The following is a 21,740-nucleotide window of genomic DNA, read 5'->3' as shown; positions in this document are numbered from 1 at the left end:
TTCCTATGTGAAGGAACCAGCTTGCAATAGAACCACCAACTTGGACAAGAGATTATGGCTAAGTAAATTAATTGTGATTCTAACGGTGATGAGAAAATGGCACGAAGAATGTCTCGGCTTTATTCAGTTCTTATGTGATCTTGCAGTTATTCTGTGTACTCAAATAATAATTATTTTTTTGTTTTTCATTTACAGATTCCAGCCATGATGAACTTTAGCACTATTTGAAGAGTGTCCTGATGACACAGCTACTGGCCATAGACTGGGGGTTAGTGGTAGTTTTTGTGGATGTATGTAAATACTACAGAGATGCTCTATATTTTTAAATAAAAATTTCTGGCATTTTATTGGGACTTGGAACAGAATAACAGAGTGGAAAGGAAACCTAGTAAAGTGTGGGCTGTGCAGTTTGTCATTCAGTCCGATTGCCTTTCCACTTCTTTCGTTTCCAAAGGCATTACAAATTCTGGTGCTACATTCGCTAAGTGCGCACTGCTTTTGTTTCATATTACACAAATATTTTGTTGGAGATCTCATGTAATAATTTTAAAGTGTCTGTCTGTAGTAAACAAACAAACACCCCCATCACATACTTTTCTTTTTAAAGCTCTATTCCATCTTTCTGCAGAAGCTTCCAAGGAGGCTGATCTGAGACAATACTTGAAGTTGCATTGCTTTTTCTGTATGACGTGTCTGCGTGCCTCTTTGTCGTGTCTGATGTCACTTTCACTGAACTTTACTCTCCTGGTGCAAGAAATCAGTTGGGTTCCATTCCGTGGAGAAAGTGCTGAATTTTGGAGGGTTCAGCTCGCCAGCTCAGCAAGGACTGAACAGTCTTGGCACTTGCTAAACCTCAATATTCCCGCTGGGCTCTGAAAGAGATGCTGCGTAAGATCAGCAGCTGCCGCCAGGGAAACAAAGTGGGAGCCCAGAGTCTCACCAAGAGCAGCCACTTAAGTGGTGTGGGGCAAGCAAACTGCAACTACCTCCGATGTTACTAAATGAAGGACTTCCTTTGCAAACACAAATCCTCTGACATCTAGTTCCGGCTTGCAAACTTAAAAGTTGATAATCACTTCTAAAAGTGACTTCTAAAAGCGTTTGGCTTAGACCCCAGAGGAAATACTGGAACTAATGGATACTCGCTTCTGCACCCCCATATACTTTTAACCTTCTTTTCAATCTACCTGCCTAAGTTTCCTTTTTGGTTCTCCCAGATAGACTAGCTGCCTAGAGTGGCTGGGGAGACCCAGCCAGATGGGTGGGGTATAAATAATAAATTATTATTATTATGTTCTTAACTGCTGCTGGGCCCAAAAATATTTGTCTACCTGCTCTGCCAACCTGGGGCAAACATGGCCATTGTTCTGTTTGCTGCCCTGGGTTCCTTTAGGAGGAAGGGTAAGATATAAATTTAATAATAATTTCCCATCTCAGTTTCATCTATAAAAACCAAAATCTTTGTAAGACCCTCGTTCAGCTGCACCAGATTCCAGTTGATAAACCTTTTCCTGCTTCCACAACACTTTTTGTGACTGTTTTGAGAGTCTTTGCTGATACACTCAGATTTCTCTACCCCTTCTCTAAAATGCCTCTCTTTGTATAGATTAGCAAGGTGTCTCTTTTGCAATCACTCTTTCTTCCTCAGTCTTATGTTGCTTTGTCTTTTACAATATCAGCCTTGTTACCACTGACATCTGAAGGCAGCCCTACTTAGGGAAGTTTTTAATGTTTGAGGTTCTATTGTGTTTTTAATATTCTGTTGGGAGCCATCCAGTGGCTGGGGTATAAATAATAAATTATTATTGATGGGCATATGGTTTCCTGGATCCTCCTGATCTTTAATTTTATGAGTTTTTGTGACAGTAAACCAAACTAATCCATGTCTTTTACTTCCGATCTCTCTGGTATAAAATGATGTATCAGGCTGGAACTAGATGTTACAACAAACAATGGACTGCCATCTCCAAATGGTACAATAAGAATTTAACATAAAATAAAAATCAAGCTATTCCCACTTTGTGCAGTAAAATTTACTTCTCTCCTGCTGTGCATCATTTTGATTTCACATCAGAGAAACTGTAGAGGAGAAACTGAGACAGAGCAGGAGCTGTAAGCCCTCCATGAAATAAATGCAAGGGAGATGGAGCTGTTGCTGTAGAGATTTCTTTCACAGGGACCGGGGCTGCTTCTATTATCAGTATTATCCGATACGTGAGACAGTGGTTAAAAAGCAACATTCTACAGTGTTGTCTCCTCTGGTTATTGTAAAACTATGGCACAATTATTTACCTTGGTATAATCTCACTTCATAAAAAAAGATGGCAGCTTGAAACAGATGTAATTTAGACACAGCTTTAATCAAAATCTTTCTTGAATAGTTTGCTTCTTTATCTTCAAAACACCTTCTTGGCTTTCATAATGTTTTTAAAAAATAGAGCTTTATTCCAAGACATTTCCAAAGTGCACCCACACTGCAATGGTATATATGTTAACTGATACTGGCTGGTCTTTTTTCACTATAAATCCTGCACTGAGGTACTCTTGTTCACTCTAATTTGCAGGCCCTAATTGCACTTCACCCAAGAGCAAAGCTAGTAGCTCTTGAAAAACCCAAGAATAGCCCAAAACAACTGAAATACACACAAATAAAAGCAAGGGCCTCTCAGGAGCCCTCCCCCATTTCATACAATAGGCCTAAAAAAGGAATTATTTAAATTACTGTTCAGCATAAATGCATAAGAGCTGCCTTTGGCCACACTTTTGACATACTTCCCTTGGACGCAGGAAAAGCATTAGGTTGGCACTGGTTACATTACTTAGGAAAATTACTGAGAGCAAGATCTGATGTGCAGTTCAGATGCATGTGCTCACAATTCCAAATATCTGTCCTATGCCAGAAAACGTTATAAATTAAGAAGCCATAGGAGCACTTCAACCATTCAATACTTCTCTGCTGTTTTGGGATGTGTGAAAGAGAATGAGCTTGACCCGAACTGGACATAATTGTACTCCACAACTGACATGGCTTGGTAACAGCAAATCTAGCAAAAGAGAATATATGCAGAACTTACTCCATGCATAGCTCTCACTTGCAAGAACTGGTTAGGGGTTTGTGGATTACTGAATATGAGTAGTACTGTAGGCTACAACATTTGCGGAGTTACTCTTGAACTTTTGACTTGAGAGCTGGAGTGAGAAGGTGGTGAAATATTTAACTAGGCTGCTCTGAGCCCAAAATGCACTAAACTCATTTCTTAATGCTCAAAAATTGCCTTCTGGAGAGAGGCTAGATTTTTCTGAAAGCCACTTTTGCAGGTCCATCATCTCATTATGAAAGGGCTTTAAATGCTGTTTTGAATGCATTTCACAAGTTACCAGAGTAATGCTAAATTTAAGGCTATCAGAAGTGTCCCAGTTCCTGCAGCAAAGCTAAGATGGAAGTCAACTTTGGTTTCCTATGACATCAAGTAGCTCAGTGGTTTAACAGAATGAAAGAGTGCCTTCTTCCTATATAACTTATGTACCCCAAGCGCTTCTTGGTTATATGCAGTAGTTAAGGCAATGAAGCACTAAAAACTGCCATTTGGAGGGGTCACATTTTCATCAAATTGTAAAACACTGTTGATATCCTCATCCCAACACTGTCATCTTGACAGTTTCCTTACACTACACATCTCTTTCCGTTTTTCCTTTTTAAGGAAAAAAAAATCTAAGATCAGAACTAGTTCTGCACATTTGGGGCAATGTCTCAGTCGTTCTGCTCAAATGTCAAGCATATGTTGAGGGAAAAGCTCAAAATGGATCTATTTAATTAACACCAACTAAGAATATCATTCTATTTAAGTATCTTTCTGAAGCAACCATAAAAAGAAAAGAGGTTTTAATCCAAACGAGAAAATTGCCCTGTAAAAATAAGTTAGAAAAAGCCCACAAGCCAGCTGCAGTCATCCTATATTGGATAAGTAAAGAGTCCTAGTGATGATGCTTCTCTGGGGAATTATCTTAAGCACTAGAGTGGCTTTTTAGAGGACTTGCATGTTGCATAAAATCCTCCTAAAAAGTAGTATGGGGACAGTTATACTATCTATACTCAGGCCAATCCATATCCTGCTTTGAAGAGGCAGGCTTTGTCATAACCTGAGCTATGTTTACAGAGTGCCTCAGAGGTGCCAACAGCGTGCAGAAGTGATGGAGAAGCTCCTCCGATGTCTCCCAAGAAAACAAAATTTTCCTCTTAGCAGAAATGAAAACTAGATTGCTTTTCTCACTGTAGCGACGAAAAAGCATAAAGTATCCCATCGCGTTCCAAAGGTCATGAAGAGTTTAGTAAAAAAGAAGAAGAAAAATTAAAGTGCTTTGGGGAAACAATTGCTTCTCTGGTGTTAATGTGTCTTGAGTTGAAGGTCTGAACCCACTTCAGAATAAGGGGTCCAAAGACTTCTGCAGCCTTCCACCTCTTTAGAGATCTAACACCCAAAAGTACAAAAATAACCAGTACTAACATAACTGTTGTTTCGCTCTCCATTGTGGACTTGCTTACTCTTTAGCCTATCACTGAAAAGCTGGCATTTATTTAAGTTCAAGGACCGAAACTCCTAATTGAAATTGTCTAGAAATAAAAATAGAGTCCTAGAAACAAAAAAGGAAGGCAGTGGGGTTGTTTCTAATTGAAGTGGAATTTAAATTTAAAAGGTCCTCCGGAACTGAACGGGTCAAACCCTTGCCATGTATTCCAGCCTCTGTGGAAGTGGTTTCCTCCGCCTTGCTGGCTTTCTGCATCCAGCGGGTCTTCCCCTGCATCAAACTTCCTCCGCATCTCTGAAAAGACACACACGTGGCCATGAGGTCTGTAGAACTGGACACATCATCCAACCGGGCTCTAGGATATTTCATAAACATGGTAGACCACTAGAATTTCAATGGGTGGATAGCCATGGCATGCCTTCCACCCCAGTTGGCCCTAAATGTCAGGTAATCAGCATTTTTCACAAGTGGAGTGATTAAGAAACCCGAGGTAGCCAGCCTGATACCATCCACATGCCAACTACCAGAATCCATCACCATTGTGCTAGTTGGGGCCTGGACACGGCGGCATTGGCGACGCGTCCGCAATGAGGAGAACTCCTGCTTTTCAAATAGAGATGAAAAGCAAAACATGTTGGCTGCGTGGGTCTATCGTTTTGAGAACGAACTAGTCCCAAAACAAGCTGCAAGCCCACATACCTGGATCAGTGAGGACTTCTTTGGCAGCTGCAATATCAATAAACTTCTTCTCTGCTTTCTTCTTCTCTTCTTCATCCTGGAAATTATCTGGGTGCCACTGCATTGCTAGCTTTCGGTATGCTTTGACGATTTCTTGTTTTCTCGCATTCCTGCAGAGAGGGTGGGAAGAATCAGTTCTCCAACTGTCTTCATGTCAAGGTAAGTCTTGAAACACAGGCACACACAGAAACAGGACACCTTTGCCAGCACCTAAAGCCCTCTCCAATCTTTCAAAGGGATCACAGGAAGAGCAGTAAGCTCCATCCCCAACATCCCCACAGGAGACATTTCCATATTGAGTGGGAAGGTTTGAAGGGGCTTTCTAAGTGCATTCAGCTAAACAGGATTGGATGCCTCTGCAGGATCAAGCACCTTCTGTTATTATCAGGGTAGCTGATCGTTCAGAGGTACAGTGGTGCCCCGCAAGACGAATGCCTCGCAAGACGGAAAACTCGCTAGACGAAAGAGTTTTCCATTTTGGAGGTGCTTCGCAAAACGAATTTCCTATGGGCTTGCTTTGCAAGACGACAATGTCTTGCGAGTTCCTGCTGGTTTTTTCCCCTCCCCCCCCTTTCTAAGCCGCTAAGCCGCTTATCAGCTGATCCGATCAGCAGATAAGCCTCTAAAAGCCGCTAAAAGCACTAATCCGCTAATCCTTCAATGGGCTTGCTTCGCAAGACGAAAAAACCGCTAGACGAAGAGAATCACAGAACGGATTCTTTTCGTCTTGCAAGGCACCACTGTATCTTAAATGCATCCATCTGAATGCACTTAGAAGCCCCCTTCAGACCTAGGCAGTGCAAGTGCCTCTCATGCCTCTACAATTTCCCACCGCTTTGCATGTTACTTGAATACTTCAATAGGACTCAAGAATGCTAATAACCCTAGCTTGAATTCTTTAGGGATTTTTTTTTTTTAAGAGACAGTTTCTCTGGTTATGCACAGCAGAGAAAAAACAAACATGAGACCTGCACTAGACAAAAAGGGATACATGGGGAGTGGGGAATAAGGGTAACATCCAACTGTGCTCAATCTATAGACATAGTCTATTTCAAACAAACCCAAAGTATTTCTTCAGGGCATTTTCATCAGTCAGCATCTGCAGAGAGGGCATCACAGCCCAAACTTTCTGATAACTCCCACGAAGTCATTACCTTTCGAACGTTACCAGTGTTCTTTGGACTTGGGGCCACGTGGAACACTTACTTTGAATTTTGAGCAACCTTAATCTAAGTCTGCTTGTTTCTTACATAGGTTGCCATAAATGTTAACCAGGCGTCTAAAAATGTGTCTGTCCCTTCATGAGGAGGCTGAAATGCAGGAGCAAGAAAGCCAAGGAGCTTCTGGGTAATAGTCGCTGTAGACACGTCCTTCACCCTAGAGCTGCAGGTGGGGAACATCTAGCCTACAGACCAAACGTAGCCGGCATGGCTTCTCCCCACCCATGTCCACCTGCCCCACACCTGGAGACGGGCAGGAAGAGATGTAGAGATGTACCATCAGGAGGCTTAAATGGTGCTTCCAACTATTCACTGGCAAGGGCAAGCAGACTTTGGCTTTACACCCATCATCATCTGACGATGACGATGACGATATATTTGTATACTGACCTATACCCATGGGTCTCAGGGTGGTCCACAACATAAAAATTGCTATATTGAAAGGTTTTTGGCAGAAGGTAACTGAAACTATCAACAGAACTGTACGGAACAACCTTATATTTACAGAGCAAGATACCCTTTTTGAATTATATACCCAGCACATGGAACCTCACAAAGGGACAATACAAGTGGACTCTGTGCCCTTATCACAGCAAAAAGACTGATACTGATGAATTGGAGAAATAAAAATGCGGCTCCCTTCTACGATTGGATTGAAGACATATACATACTTATACAACTTGCATATAAACGCAGACATGCCATGGACAAATTCAATGATTTTTGGAATCCATTCTTACAAATACTGTAATAGGTTAAGATCTGGTGAATTACAATAACAACTTTGTAAAGCACAGTATACAGTTTGGGGTTCTCCCCCCTTTATTTTCCCTTCTACACAGGTGCTGTTTCTTTTATTTACGTCTCATCATGTTTAGTGCACATATCATCATGTACTTTTTGAACTTCCAATAAAGATGTCTGGAAAAACAAAACATAAAATTGCTGATGGGCACTAGAGCTGAGGCCTGTTTGATTGGCTGCAGTATCAGATGCCTGGCTGTGCTTTGAAGCCCCAACAGCCACCTGATGTCTTTATGATGTCGTGCGACTGACAGGTGAGCAGCCCATGAGGCTAGTTCCTGACAAAAGTCTGGGCTGCAGAGCCAAAAAGGTTCCCACCCCTGCAGTAGAGCGACGACAATGTAAGAAGCACCTACAAATCCACTGCAACATTTTATTTTTGCTAATGCAACCTTGTTCCCATTCTAAAGGCCAAGCTCCTCCTTTCGTTAAACCTCCTTTCGTAAAAGTGTGCCATAATCTGGTTACTTTTCATCTGAAGGAAAAGCGGTTGTGCAGAGCGACAACTGCTTCTTGTCAAAACCAGCTTCTTGTCAAAAGTCTCTCTGCTTCCAGCTGCAATTTGCTTCCTCGAGGGGTGCTGTTTGCAGCAAACTGCGCAGGGGAGAAAGCATAATTCAGACAGCAGCTTTCGCTAAAAGTGCAAAGTGGTCAGCTGAGGACAGGCAGAGAGCGAAGAGCAACTCTGCACCAAAGCAGCCGGGTGAGGTGGGAGAAAGCCTTCCTGCCCAACTCTTGTTGCTATGCTCTTAAATCTGTACCCTTTTAAAGACGTGATTTTGCACACGGGAGACTGGTATTTCTAGAAGACACTTTTGAGCAATCGCCTCCCTCACTTTCCAAGTTGTTTCAGCCCTTGGTCTTTTATATCATTCTTTTTTTCCTTCCTTGGCTATTTGCTTTTCTGTAACACTGGCTTTGTTCTTTGTTTAATACTTCATCCAGCCTTTAGCTAATGAGGCTTTTTGGTGCTGCCTGTTCAAATGAATTTGCTCTCCGCTCAAAATTAACATTGCTTTAGGACGCAGTGTACCCCTTTGGAGGCCAGAGCTTATCTAATCAGGGTTCTCTCCAGTACGTGCATGTTGTTGGTTCTTTTGGATTATATTTTGTATTGATATTTTAGTTTTGTTATGGCTTCTGGCCAAACAAATAAAAAACTATGTGCTTTCCTTAGGAGGTTGAAGAAGTCTCTAAAGTATTGCTGCGGGCGGGGGGAAGAGAAAGAAAGTTTTATTTGGAATAAAGAAATAACCATTCATTTTGGTCTGCATAAAAGATGGTCTAGCAACAGGGGAAAGTACACAGTTTTAGGATTAAACATTCAGGAGGACTTCCTCATGGGCTGCGACAGTAGAACAGACTCACACAGAATATGGATGAACTGGATGAACACAGGAATAATAAAAGGAAGTTTCTTGTACCTCACCAGTCTTACTGCGTTGCCCCAGTCGCCCTGGGTGGCTTCCAACATATTATATAGAAACACAACAACACAACAGAACATCACACATTAAAAGCATCCTGACACAGGGTTGCCTTCAGATGTCTACAAAAGATCCTACAACAGGGCGGGCATCCCTACTGAGAAGGCCGTCTGCCTGGTTCCCTGCAACTTCACATCTCACAGTGAGGGAACCACCAAATGGCCCTCAGAGCTGGACCTCAGTGTCTGGGCTGAATGATGGGGATGGAGATGCTCCTTCAGATATACAGGGCCAAAGCTGTTTAGGGCTTTAAAGCTCAGCACCAGCACTTTGAACTGTGCTTGGGAATGTACTGGGAACTGGGTGAAGATCCTTTAGGGCCAGTGTTCTATGGTCCCAGGAAGCTGCTTTATACTCAGTCAGATTACAGGTCCATCTAGTTTATTGCTGTCAACGCTGACTAGCAGCTGCTCTCCAGGGTTTCAGAGAGGGTGTCTCCCCCAGTCCTATCTGGTGATGCTGGGGAATGGATCTGGGATGCTCTGCCATGGAGCTACAGCCCTTTTTCACCCATCAGGGATGCTGTAGTAGTGGATTTCTTGGATCGGCAGGGGGCTGGATTACAGGAGCATCTAAATCCACAGAACGAGCTAAGTGACAAGAGGGCCATGCTTGAGACTGAGAAAATGGCAAGTAAATGAAGCCAGTGACTATATTTCCCACTCGCCTATGAAGTGACTCTTAAGTTTGGCTCTGAACATATATAAGGGAGTGCACAAGACAGACTGGAAGTGGCAGCGCATGGGACTGATGTTTCTTTCTGAAGTGCCACCTGGAAATGTTTGTTCTACCCACATAGGGAGGTGAGCCCTGCATGGGACACACACTCCTGGTGAAATGGTACAGTCTGGACAGTTATAAAGAAACATGAAGAAAGGGAAATGGGAGTTACTTGTTCTTCTCATTTCCAATGTATTGCATAATGCCTGAAACCACTCAAAGATAAACCACAATCCTTGTTCCGCAGTCACTTCTGGAATGTTGCAATGGTGCTTTTCCTGCTGTCTCCTTGCAAGAACTGTGCTCCATTATATTGCCTAACTGGTTTATAATGAGAGAGATATAGAGAACGATGGGTGGTACTCAACCAAATTCTTGCACTCACACAACGATTAGTGCTACTGCAACGGGATCCCTCTTCTCCTTCTCCTCCTGTGCATCACCATCCCTAAATCTGCTCCAGAGGGCTGGAGAAAACCCCACAATAGATTTGGGAAGCAAGCAGTGGGAGGAGAGGCGGAGAATGCTCTATTGTGCAAGGATAAATCCTTTCACTGCGCAAATGCTTGCATTAGTGCTATGTTGAATACAACCCAATGACTCCATCCTCAAAGGATGTTCTGCTCCCTTCAGGAACTATAATTCTATAAATGCCACATGTAATATGCCAACAGACTCAAATCCATGCATAGCAAGGATGTTCACAGGACAGCTTGGGCACCTGAAAGACGTGTAAAAGGGGTGTGTGTGATGTTATGAGGACCTGGAGAAAAGGCAAGATACAATGGGCAATAAGTAAAATGTATAAACTTATGGACTATCAAGTACTCACCTTTTTACTCCTAAAATTTTGTAGTAATCTCTCTTCTGAGATTGCTTGAGTAGCCGCTGGGCTTTCTCTAAGCCTTCCAAAATCTGTTGGTCACTGTCATTGTGGTCCTTAGCAGTTTCATAGTCTTGAATAGCTGCACAAAATAAACAAGGACATGCATACACTTAATGAACTTGCAACAATTAATCTTCAGCAGAGAGGGCTCAATTTCACGTTTTAACTTATTCACTGGTTTTGTTTGGAAAATCGAGTCTCAGATAAGTAAGCCAAAATAACACTCTTCACTTTGCACAAGCAGCAAAAAATCTAGAAAAATCTGTTTTCCCTCCTCAGGTGGGCAGCTTTGCAGGCAGCCCTGGGCCTCCCCTGTGAACCAGCCTCCTGCAGGCTGGATCATCATCTGGCCGCCAAATTGGCCAATTGGGTGGAAGAATGGCAGACGAAGGTGATTGACTACATGGAATTGGCAGAAATGACTGGCAGAATCCGAGACCAGGGAGAAGAGTCAGTGGAAGAAGATTGGAAAAAATTTAAAGACTATTTACAGAAATACTGTAAAATTAATGAATGTTAAAGCGACGTTGGACTGAAAATAAGTGGTGTTAGTAATAAGATTAATAAGAATATGTAAATTTGGATTGATAATGATGGAAATTATATTTTTACTATAGTTTAAGATGTTGAGTAAGGTTAAACGACAGAGGGTAAGGATTTGCTGAACTAAATATTTGAATTGGAATACAAAAAGGGAGGTGTGAGGAGGTCAAGAAACTAGTGAACAAAATACAATATATGGAGATACAGTTTTTCTTTTCTCTCTCTTTTTCTGGGTGTGCTTATTGGTGTTTGCTATGGCTTTTTTATTTTGTTAACTGTCTTTTTATTGAATATGTTTTGTTCTGCATTTTTTTCTTACTTTTGTAATTTTCTCTGTTTTATGTATTTTATGTTTAAAACTTGTTGATTAAACTTTAATAAATATTATTTTAAAAAAAACAAATTGACCAATTGGGGCAGGAATTTAGGGAGTGTTCCCTTGGGCGCGATGCCAACTGACCAGTAGTGGCACTTGGCACTGCGCCTCAGGGCAATGATAAATGCCCAGCCTACAGGGCCTTTCACCCTCTTTCTTTCTCACTCACGGCACTGGTTTTCCCATCCACCCTCCCTCAGATTTTTTGCAGAGGGTACAACCTTGCTATGGACAATGTCGCTTGCTGGATTTAGGGGCCGGGCAAGAATTTTCCCCATCTGGCAAACTGGCTCTGCCATGTGGATTTCCGCCTACCTCACAGCAATTGTCGCAACTGTGTAAGGCTTACAGGCATTGGGTAAGCCTAGTCTTGGTTGGAGGGGAGGTTGTAGCCTCTGCCTGCCCTTCCACGGGTAAGGGTATCCCGTTAAAAGGATCCGGGAGGAGTGGATACTGTCCGATGCTCAGACGGGGCCTAGGGCCATACCACTTCTCCAATGGGAACCACTAGGGGGACGCCCCAATTTGATGTAGGTCATAGGACGTCCCCACCCCCCACCAGCTTCACTCCTGGATGGGCAGGAGTGACATACGCAGTTGCTTATCTCAATGCCTATGGCCAAACCTTCACATCTGTAACCAATAAAGTTGTGTCCTTATTTGATCCCAAAACCAACATGCTGTGTGCTGTCTAGTTATTTGCACCTTAGGGAAAGGAGCGGTCATGGCTCCTCGTTATATTTGTGCTAGGATACCAGCTTTAAACCACAGCTTATTTTTGTTGTTTGGAAGCCATTAACCACCGTTTCTCAGTTTGGATGCAATGAGTAGCTGTGGATAATTGCAGGTTCCTAGCGGGTGGTGCTGTGGGTTAAACCACAGAGCCTAGGACTTGCCAATCAGAAGGTTGGCGGTTCGAATCCCCGCAACAGGGTGAGCTCCCGTTGCTCTGTCCCTGCTTCTGCCAACCTAGCAGTTCGAAAGCACGTCAACGTGCAAGTAGATAAATAGGTACCGCTCCGGTGGGAAGGTAAACGGCGTTTCCGTGCGCTGCTCTGGTTCGCCAGAAGTGGCTTAGTCATGCTGGCCACATGACCCGGAAGCTGTACGCCGGCTCCCTTGGCCAACAAAGCGAGATGAGTGCCACAACCCCAGAGTCGGCCACGACTGGACCTAATGGTCAGGGGTCACTTTACCTTTAGCTTGTTCATTTGTGTGAAAGGCGTGGCAAAGCGGCTGCATACAGGTGCCTAAACCTCATGCCTATCTCAGATTATTAAACTGAGATCTGATCATCTGGTTGGTACTGTTCTATAAAAGCTGAAAATACAGTATTAGCAATGCCAATTGCATGGAAATATGATATTTTCCTCACTTAGCTCTCTACTCCACCTGCGCTGCATTAATTGTCGTTCTCTTCCATTATCTACCATTCATTCTCTTATAAAAAAACCTCAGTCCTTCCTATCAATGGTTCTTCAGAAATCCAAGTGTTGGAACAAGATGGGGAAGTTAAAACCATACTGAGTACAGGTATTAGAAACCAGCACCACTTTGAGTCAATCACTGGAGCAATCCACACACAAAACCATTGAGCGGATACTACAGAAGGTGTGTTTTTGTAAAAATATGAATGCCATTCACTACTAAATGGAACACTTCAGCTTTCGTTTTAGTGTCCTTCACAGTTTTGCATTTCCTAAATAATGAGCCTTTTTCTTTTCTATTTCTCCGGTTTTAATCTTGGAAAGTCTCATTGTGGATCTCAAGACTTCTAGTTTTTCTAAGTAAGACAAAGCATTTGCATCAGATTATCTTCCAGCAGCTGTTCTCTCTCAGTAGGCATTACATTTATCTTTCTGCTGTTTCTGGGCAAGCCGGCAGGAGATGGTGACCAATTTATATCACTTAAGACACTCAGTGGCTGCACGCAATTCCCTTTCGAAGAAGAACAAAAGGGGAAAAAGTAGTTCTGATGCCCCAGCGATTTAAAGCATCCATCCACCAACAAAGCGCAAATCTGATTACTCTTTTTCATTCTCACTAAGCCAGCCTACTGCGATTTGCCACTAGAGTTCTCTGCCTGCCACTGTCATTTCTTAACACTTTGGCCGTTCACTTAGAAAAGCAGCAGGAAACTGCTGCTCAGACCCATCGTAAACACTCTACGGCTACGTCAGAGTTGGAAAGTGAAGCTCCTGAGATTTCCTCCCCCATCTTGCAGCTTTATTGCTCTGGTAATGTTAAATGCCAGACAACCTCATCCATCCCTTTAAAGCACGTATTATAAAATCTCACAATGAATGAAAGAATGCCTGCTGAAAGTTTGCCTTTTTCGTTCATTGCCACAGGCAACTACAACACACCATGGCTAATGGAGTGAAGATACTTGAATGCAGGTTACATACTGGCAAAGGGAAAGCCAGTGTCATGTAACAGATAAAAGTGATGGACTGGGTTCAAATCTTTGTTCTGTAATGAAATCCATCAAGTTATCTTGGGACAGTTGCTATCTTTTACCCTGAATCCACCTCAGAGAAACATTGTCAGGATACAAAGGGGGAAAGCGTGAAGTGCCGCCAAACCCACTTAAGCAAAATAAAGTGACTGATTTAGGGTTCGTATCATCATCATATTCATCATCATCATCATCATCATAAACTTTATTGCACTAGCCAAAGGCCATGGCATCAGTCACAAAGGGAACAAAAAAAAAGCAACCATAACCATAAAAACATTAGGCACTGCAAATACAATAAACCACGGTCACATTTCCTAGAACTTATAGAATATCAGGGGGTTCTCCGGTAGAATGTGCCAGCTTAAATGTTCAAATCGCCTTTGCAACTGACCGCTCCCCTGCTAGAACCTCCACACAAACTCAAGGGTTTATATCGTACCAGTCGGGCAGAGTATGGCTCTCTTAGTAGTTGTGTGTAAGGAAAGATACAACCCAGGGTTAGAATAAGAAACCTTACCGCCCCTGTCATGATCTTGATGATAAAATCCTCAAGTCTCCATTGGTGAAGCTTACTTGATGAAGACATAATGCTCCCATCTACAATGTGTAGATTTAGCACTTTGCCAATGTTCTCAAGTATTCCTAAACAGATAGGATGGCAAGGGCACCCAAACATACTTTAAAACAAGGCTTCCTAGAGTTTTATTTTCTACTGCAAAAGGGAGCTAGCTTCCCCTTCCCCCTCAATGCTGTGTTGGACATAAATACCAATCAGCAACTAGAAAAAACGGTGGTTAACTTCCTTACCTGCCTCTCAGCCCCTGCCTCAAATGGGCTGCCTTTTTCTTTTTTTTAACAATATATATATATATATATATTTGCTTTCGTAGATTTTCACGGGTACAGGAATGCAGGTTTTGGTGTCTTCGGGTGTCTTCCCGTGTAAGAGTCGGGGTGTCTGGGCGACGTTTGGACGAGGTCTCACTCGTCATCTTCAGGCTGGTGCTTTCGGCTTCTTGTTACTGGAACAGAGCAGAATCTGGTGTTTGAGTTCCTATAAATACTGTTGAGGGGTGTGGTGTATAGCCTCCAACGTTCTGGGCAGAGAGGAAGTTCCTAGATTAGTGTGCCTTTTCTTCTTTTGTTCCTTAATTACTTGAGGGATATCAAAAGAAGAAAAGGCACACTAATCTAGGAACTTCCTCTCTGCCCAGAACGTTGGAGGCTATACACCACACCCCTCAACAGTATTTATAGGAACTCAAACACCAGATTCTGCTCTGTTCCAGTAACAAGAAGCCGAAAGCACCAGCCTGAAGATGACGAGTGAGACCTCGGCGAAACGTCGCCCAGACACCCCGACTCTTACACGGGAAGACACCCGAAGACACCAAAACCTGCATTCCTGTACCCGTGAAAATCTACGAAAGCATATATATATATATATATATATATATATATATATATATATAGACACTGTGTGTGCTTTTTTAAGCAGGAAAAACTAGTTGCAAAGCCACTCTGGGGGCAGAAAGGGGGAGGCAGGCTTGGCAACAAGGCTTGCTACCTTGCTGACTTTATCAGACAAAGGCAACTTCGTGAACAGCAGCAGTAGCAGCTCAAACCCCAGAGAATCCACACTGTTCAGAGTTGGCTCCTGCTGCCAAGTTTAGAGAGGAATAGTTACACCTGCAAATAATGCACTGAGCACACTACCACAGCGACTTGACTGTTCAAACGGCCTCGGTCCAGTATACCTGAAGGAGCGTCTCCACCCCCATCATTCTGCCCGGACGCTGAGGTCCAGCGCCGAGAATTCTGGCAGTTCCCTCATTGCGAGAAGCAAAGCTACAGGGAACCAGGCAGAGGGCCTTCTCGGTAGTGGCACCAGCCCTGTGGAACGCCCTTCCAGCAGATGTCAAAGCGATAAACAACTACCTGACATTCAGAAGACATCTTAAGGCAGCCCTGTTCAGGGAAGTTTTTAACGTGTGATATTTTATTGTATTTTTGGTTTCTATGGAAGCCGCCCAGAGTGGCTGGGGAGGCCCAGCCAGATGGGCGGGGTATAAATAAATAAATAAATAATAATAATAATAATAATAATAATTATTATTATTATTATTATTATTATTATTATTCAAAATTAAGAATGTGAACAAATGCACATCAGTCATTCTTAATCCGTTTTCCATTGGGACTGATTTTGCATGGTGGCAAAGGGAACAGCTAGACTGCCCTATGCTGCAGCTTTCTATATAAAACCATCCGCTGCTCTTGAATTTTTACCTTCCTCATATTGCTCTTCCAGCAAATACGCTTCGGCCCTGTCTTTGAGAGCATTTACGTTATCTGGTTCCAGCTGCAAAACTTCTGTGCAGAGCTTGATGGCGTCGGCCGACTGCTGGTTCTGAAAAGGGTAGAGGGACCAACCGGGTCAGCGCTTGCATTCATTTCCGACAACAGCAACAAAAAAGATGAAACTAAACATTTACCTTCGAGAAGCAGTGGCAGATTCTCTCTTTGGCTCGAGTGGTGTAAACGGGAACTTCGGACTCGGTTTTCATCACAGTCTCATATTTACCAACGGCATCTTGGTACCTATTTACGGCAAACGGTGGTTAGTTTAAACTGGGGGCTGGGGGCTTTCAGCCATGGTGGAGTAAAGGGCAGGAAGGAGTGCCCAGGCTCATTTGCGTAGCACTAAACTGGCACAGCACTGCAAGCGAACCAGGCCTTGCCTCCCCTGAGGTTTGGCATTCATTTACCTTTGCTACGAGTGGGTTACAGAGCACCATGGCATTTGGAGCACACTCTGTGCACAGCACATTTCCTGTCTTCCAAAGCTTTGGTTTGATCTTGTTTCCCCCAAGAGCTAACAATCTGACGAAGATTTATTTATGGGCAGCTGCAGCATTTTAATTGCAAATATGCTGTGATCTCCACATTTAAACGCTGAGACATTAAAATGCCGTTTTAAATAAGAGATGGCATTTAGCGCTAAAACTAACAGCCCTGACACTTTAATTTACTGGGGAGATGAATAACTACGTAAAGCTTTCCACAGAGGCCATGTGGTAAACCTCTCTAATTACTCACAAAGCCAATCGATTCCCCATTTTTTTGTATTTATCAGCAACTGGAGTGATAATGAAGCTTTTGCTTTTTCCCCCTTTGTCATTTCTGCAGCACTGCGAGTTGCCGGCTTACCCACTTCTTGGCACCAGAAGCCGTGTGTGTGTGTGTGTGTGTTTATGTGGCCACAGAAAACCCACCACACATTCAGCAATCAATATCTGTGAAATGTTTAGTGCTGGCCCTCTTATGAGCCCCCTGAAAGGCTGCATAATGACCATCAAACATGCAGAGAGCGATGTTTCAGCCATTGTTCAGGGCTGCAGTGGGGATCAGTATGACCGGATCAGTATGACGGAGGAGCCAACAGCTAGAACAGAAACAAAGACCCCTCTGAAATTCAGACAAAGATAACATGGTAGGAAAGGTAGAAACCGGAGCAACAAACCAATGGAAGATGGGCCTGGTGAATGTTTTGGGGACACCAGACGCTGTAGTCTTACTGAACATACCACGAAGCAGAGCAAGACAGGTACCTCAGGCAGCAAATTTGGGGTGCCATTAAAGGGTAGCACTTAATCATTTAATGTATCCTCATTGCATTTTTTTTCTGCAAGGGAAGGGAAAAGGGGCTTGAGAGATTTTCCACCTCAGGTGCCAATCTAGGTGAGGTTAGCAATCTGGATGGGAGACTGTTATGAGTCTAATATACATATAATAAAATGGAAAAAAAGAAACCAGAAATTAGAAGGCAGCACAGAAAAAAATCCCCAATAAATACAGCTCATGCTGTTCGCATTTGTTGTCTAACAATAGTCAATGGCATGGATGCATTTTATTTGGGGTTTGGCCTAGTTAGGTTCCCACCCAGCTAGAAAAGCAAAATCTCATAGTACCGACCAACTATGATAAGAATCACAGGCCTGAGTGTCTGTCTGAAAGAGTTCCCCAGAGTAAGCCCATTGCTTTCTCAGCTGGCTACGTGTGGTCCAAGAAGTGGCGTCCGGCCTCACAGAGCACCTAACAATTAGTGCCTTACCTGCCTTCTTGGATGAGTTCTTCTGCCGACAAAATCTGCTTATTGAGTTTCTTTACTTTCTTGTAGTGAGAAAAGCACTCCTTATGGTCTTGGTCAAGTTTCAGGCATTCACGCACTTCACTTTTTATAGGGGGAATAAGAGAAAGGAGGCGACGAGTCAGTTTTATTCTGCAGACAGCATGCTAGGTTTTAAAGACCTGGATTCAAATCTTGCTCCTAAACTCATTTTGTGTGTGTCCCTTCACAGGTCACACTTTCTCAGATTCATTTCCTCTCCTGAAAAATTGGGATATTAAGGGTTTTCTCAAAGGCCTGTTGGTATATATGTAAAAAGAGGGGTGGGACACAATCCGTTTCCTCCCACTGGGGATACTAGAGGGTTCTTTTCAAGCTAAAAGCTACTCTGGAGTTTACTAATCTAGTCAGTCAGGCAACCCTGGAATTTACATTCTGGAAAGAACACATTATAATCATTTTCTCTCTCTGCTTTATTTGCACCGGATTGCCATCACACTGTTTTCTGAGGTTGTAAAAGTGGGCAGGGATACGAGAGACCGTTTCCGAGGTTCCAAAAATCCCTTGTGGGTAAGGTGTTTAATTTAGCTTTCTGGCGTGGGATGTGATGCCTCAGAGAGATCTCCAAAGAGAGTGATATTTTGGTTTTAGAAGGCAACTTGCCTAAAAGCAGAGGCTCCAGCTGAGGACTAGGAATTGCAGATGGGCATCATAAGGAACAGGTGGGGTTCTGAACCCTGTGCTTTCCTCCAAGTTAAATGTGGTGGAGTGAGAAAGCACTTTTGGAAGAAAATTGGCAGAGGAGCGGACAAAGGTGCTTCGCTCTTCCTCCTCCAACCTTCTCCTTTGAGATGTGAAGGCCAAAGGAGAAAAGCTGCGAGAAAACTCTTCCTGCCACAGCCCACCCAATTTTTTCCAGGCCCCACTTAAGCATTTTGAACCCTTCTTTCTCTACCACCCCAATCCCAAAACCCAAAATAAAATCCGAGGGAGGGTGTTGCTGGGGGATTTTCAATGAGGAAGCCATAAGCTTGGGAGGAATAAATGTTTCTCTGAGCTATTTCTCCCCAACATATGTCTCCCAAGCTCCTACGATACCTTGGCAAGCAAAGATTTTGTTTCTGCCAAGGCAAAGCATATTTCAGATAGAGCTGGGTTAACCAGATTTCCACCTTTACAAGCAGCAAATTTCAAAATAGCTTTTGCTGATTTAAAGGCTTGCAATTTAATATTGGATAGCTGTGTATTCCAAGATGCCGTTTCTGAGTAAATGAATGCCAGATATTTAAATGTATTAATTTGGTTTATGATGTGTTCATCCAGGTGCCAAACATGCTTTTTAGGGTGCTTCCCAAATAAAATGACCTGCTTCTTATCGTAGTTTATAGATAAAGATTCTAGATACAAGTACTAGGTCATCAGCATACATTAAGACTGAGAGTTTTTGGTTGAGAATTGTGACAGGGGCAAACTGCAGGCCCTCCAGTTCTTTAACCACGTCATTAATATAAAAATTAAACAGGAAAGGCACCAAAATGCATCCCTGTTTGACTCCAATAATGGTCTTAATTCTAGTGGTGAGATGGCCAGCCAGATCCACCTTTACTTGTATTGATGTGTCAGTGTATAGTGTTTTGATGAGAAATAATAGACGGAGACAATGCGTGTCTTGGGACCGTGTCGAAAGCTGACTTTAGATCGATAAAAGCGACATATAATTTTTGCTTCAAATTATGGATGTACAGTGGTGCCCCGCAAGACGAATGCCTCGCAATACAAAAAACTCGCTAGACGAAAGTTTTTTCCGTTTGCGATTTGCCTCGCAAGACGAATTTCCCCTATGGGCTTGCTTCGCAAGACGAAAACGTCTCGCAACTTTTTTTCTTTGACTAAAAACAAAGACATGTTTTGTTTATAAAGTTAATTTATTTTCCCTTAAATTTTTGAACTGCTCTTTACAGTATGTGTGACTTTAAAGAGCAGTTAATAAACTGTTGTTGTACCAAATTTGGCTTTGTTTGGACTTTTTTTGACCATAGGAACGCATTAATTGATTTTCAATGCATTCCTATGGGATTTCGTGCTTCGCAAGACGAAAAATTCGCTAAACGACAAAAATTGCGGAACGAATTAATTTCGTCTTGCGGGGCACCACTGTATTTACATAGCAGAAAGTTCATCACAAAGCACTGGTTCAATGTGGATTTTCCTCTTTGGAAACCTGCCTGGACTTCAGATATCACCTTATTTGTATCTGCCCAATCTTCCAGTCTCCCAAGAAGGAGCCTGGCATATACCGTATTTTTCGCCCTATAGGATGCACTTTTTCCCCTCCAAAAATGAAAGGGAAATGTGTGTGCGTCCTATGGGGCGAATGCAGGCTTTTGCTGAAGCCTGGAGAGCGAGAGCGGTCGGTGCGCACCGACCCCTCTCGCTCTCCAGGCTTCAGGAAGCTCTCCGCAAGCCTTGGGAGCCCGCGGGAGTTCCCATCGGGCTCCCTAGGCTTGCGGATAGCAGCCTGCATCTCAAAGCCTGGGGCGCGCTGCACAGCGCGCCCCGGGCTTCGGTTCCCTGACCTGGTTTGGAGGCTGGCGGTGGGGAGAAGTGCGCTTCTCCCCGTCGCCAGCCCCACAAGCTCGGGGGACAGCGGGGAGGCTGAACGCTGCGATCCCGCTGTCCCCCGACCTGGTTTGGGCTTCAGGCAGATATCTGCAAGGCGTGGGAGCCCGGCGGGAAGTCGCGCAGGTCTCCCAAGACTTGGGGAGAGCTGCCTGTTCTGGGGGCTGGGGAAGCTTGGGCTTCCCCCGCCCCAGCCCCGTGCCGGGGGGGGATAATTTTTTTTCTTTATCCCCCCCCCCCAAAAAAAACACTAGGTGTGCCCTATGGGCCAGTGCGCCCTATGGGGCAAAAAATATGGTAGTTTAGAGGCTACATCTAACAAACTAATGGGTCTATAATTGGCAGGGTTTTTCTTATCACCATCTTTAATATATTGGGGCAATTATACTCAGCTTCCACCCTTCCTGTACGCGACCTGAGCTGTTAATGTATGAAAGTTTTGCAAAAATGGGTGACCAGAAATCAGGTCTTATCTTATAAATCTCCATTGGGATCATGTCTTCTCCTGGAGCTTTATTGGCTAGTTAGCTTCAATTAGCCTCTTAATCTGATTGGCAGTTCTGATAACTGAGTATAGTAAACTTGTGAGGGTAAGTCAAGACTTGGGCCATATATTCAAAGCATATTTCCAACCTGTGCAGATTTTTTTTTTTTTTTGGGGGGGGAGGACACACCCAACTACTTCTGAGGAGACTTTTTTTATTTTTGCCCTTACAGGTAATAATAGTAACCTTACCTCAAAGACATTTCGTGGTCTCCCAGCTGATAGTATATAGTGCTGATCTTATAAAATGCTTCGGTGTTATCGCTCTTCAATTTGGCAGCAGCTTTTAAATCACTAAGGGCCTTCCCAGGCTCTCCCTCCTTGATGTAACATTCAGCTCGAAGCTCCCGCATCTCTGCAGCCCAAACACAAACCTTGAGAAACCAAAAATGAAAGCGAGACTTTGGTCCAAAACGTTTGTTGTTGCATTTTTTTTTTTTTTACAAAAAGGACAATAAATGTATTTTGATGCCGCCTCTATGGTGAGGCAAAGATCCATTTCTATACACATTATGAGATTATTGGGTTGCCTTTGTTTGTGTTTTTATTATGCATTTTGATTTTTTTATATTGTGATTTTATGTTGTGAGCTGCCCTGAGATCTACAGGTATAGGTAAAGGGACCCCTGGCCGTTAGGTCCAGTCGTGGCTGACTTTGGGGTTGCAGCGCTCATTTCGCTTTATTG

General features: G+C 43.3%; 2 protein-coding genes across 6 annotated transcripts in view; one reads left to right on the top strand and one right to left on the bottom strand.

The window, feature by feature from the left end:
- Positions 1–2,016, top strand: part of UGGT2 (UDP-glucose glycoprotein glucosyltransferase 2) — an 80,701-nt gene extending 78,685 nt beyond the window's left edge. For both annotated transcript variants that reach the window (XM_082218545.1, XM_082218546.1), the window contains one exon: positions 196–2,016. In XM_082218545.1, the coding sequence (XP_082074671.1) occupies positions 196–218 (23 nt within the window). In that variant the 3' untranslated portion in view covers positions 219–2,016. The remainder of the gene's footprint in view (positions 1–195) is intronic.
- A 325-nt stretch (positions 2,017–2,341) lies between these two features.
- The window catches only part of DNAJC3 (DnaJ heat shock protein family (Hsp40) member C3), a 48,504-nt gene continuing 29,105 nt past the window's right edge, over positions 2,342–21,740 (bottom strand). For all 4 annotated transcript variants that reach the window (XM_082218729.1, XM_082218728.1, XM_082218727.1 and 1 more), the window contains 7 exons: positions 21,247–21,428; positions 17,877–17,996; positions 16,258–16,363; positions 16,052–16,172; positions 10,329–10,461; positions 5,227–5,375; positions 2,342–4,821 (listed from right to left, as the gene is read on the bottom strand). In XM_082218729.1, coding sequence (XP_082074855.1) covers positions 4,667–4,821; positions 5,227–5,375; positions 10,329–10,461; positions 16,052–16,172; positions 16,258–16,363; positions 17,877–17,996; positions 21,247–21,428 — 966 coding nt within the window. In that variant the 3' untranslated portion in view covers positions 2,342–4,666. The remainder of the gene's footprint in view (positions 4,822–5,226; positions 5,376–10,328; positions 10,462–16,051; positions 16,173–16,257; positions 16,364–17,876; positions 17,997–21,246; positions 21,429–21,740) is intronic.

Source organism: Podarcis vaucheri (assembly GCF_965113315.1).
Source record: "Podarcis vaucheri genome assembly, chromosome: 4".
In the NCBI taxonomy this organism is placed as follows: Eukaryota; Metazoa; Chordata; class Lepidosauria; order Squamata; family Lacertidae; genus Podarcis; species Podarcis vaucheri.
The sequence above is the reverse complement of the archived record's forward strand: the minus strand, read 5'-3'. Positions and strand labels throughout refer to the sequence as shown.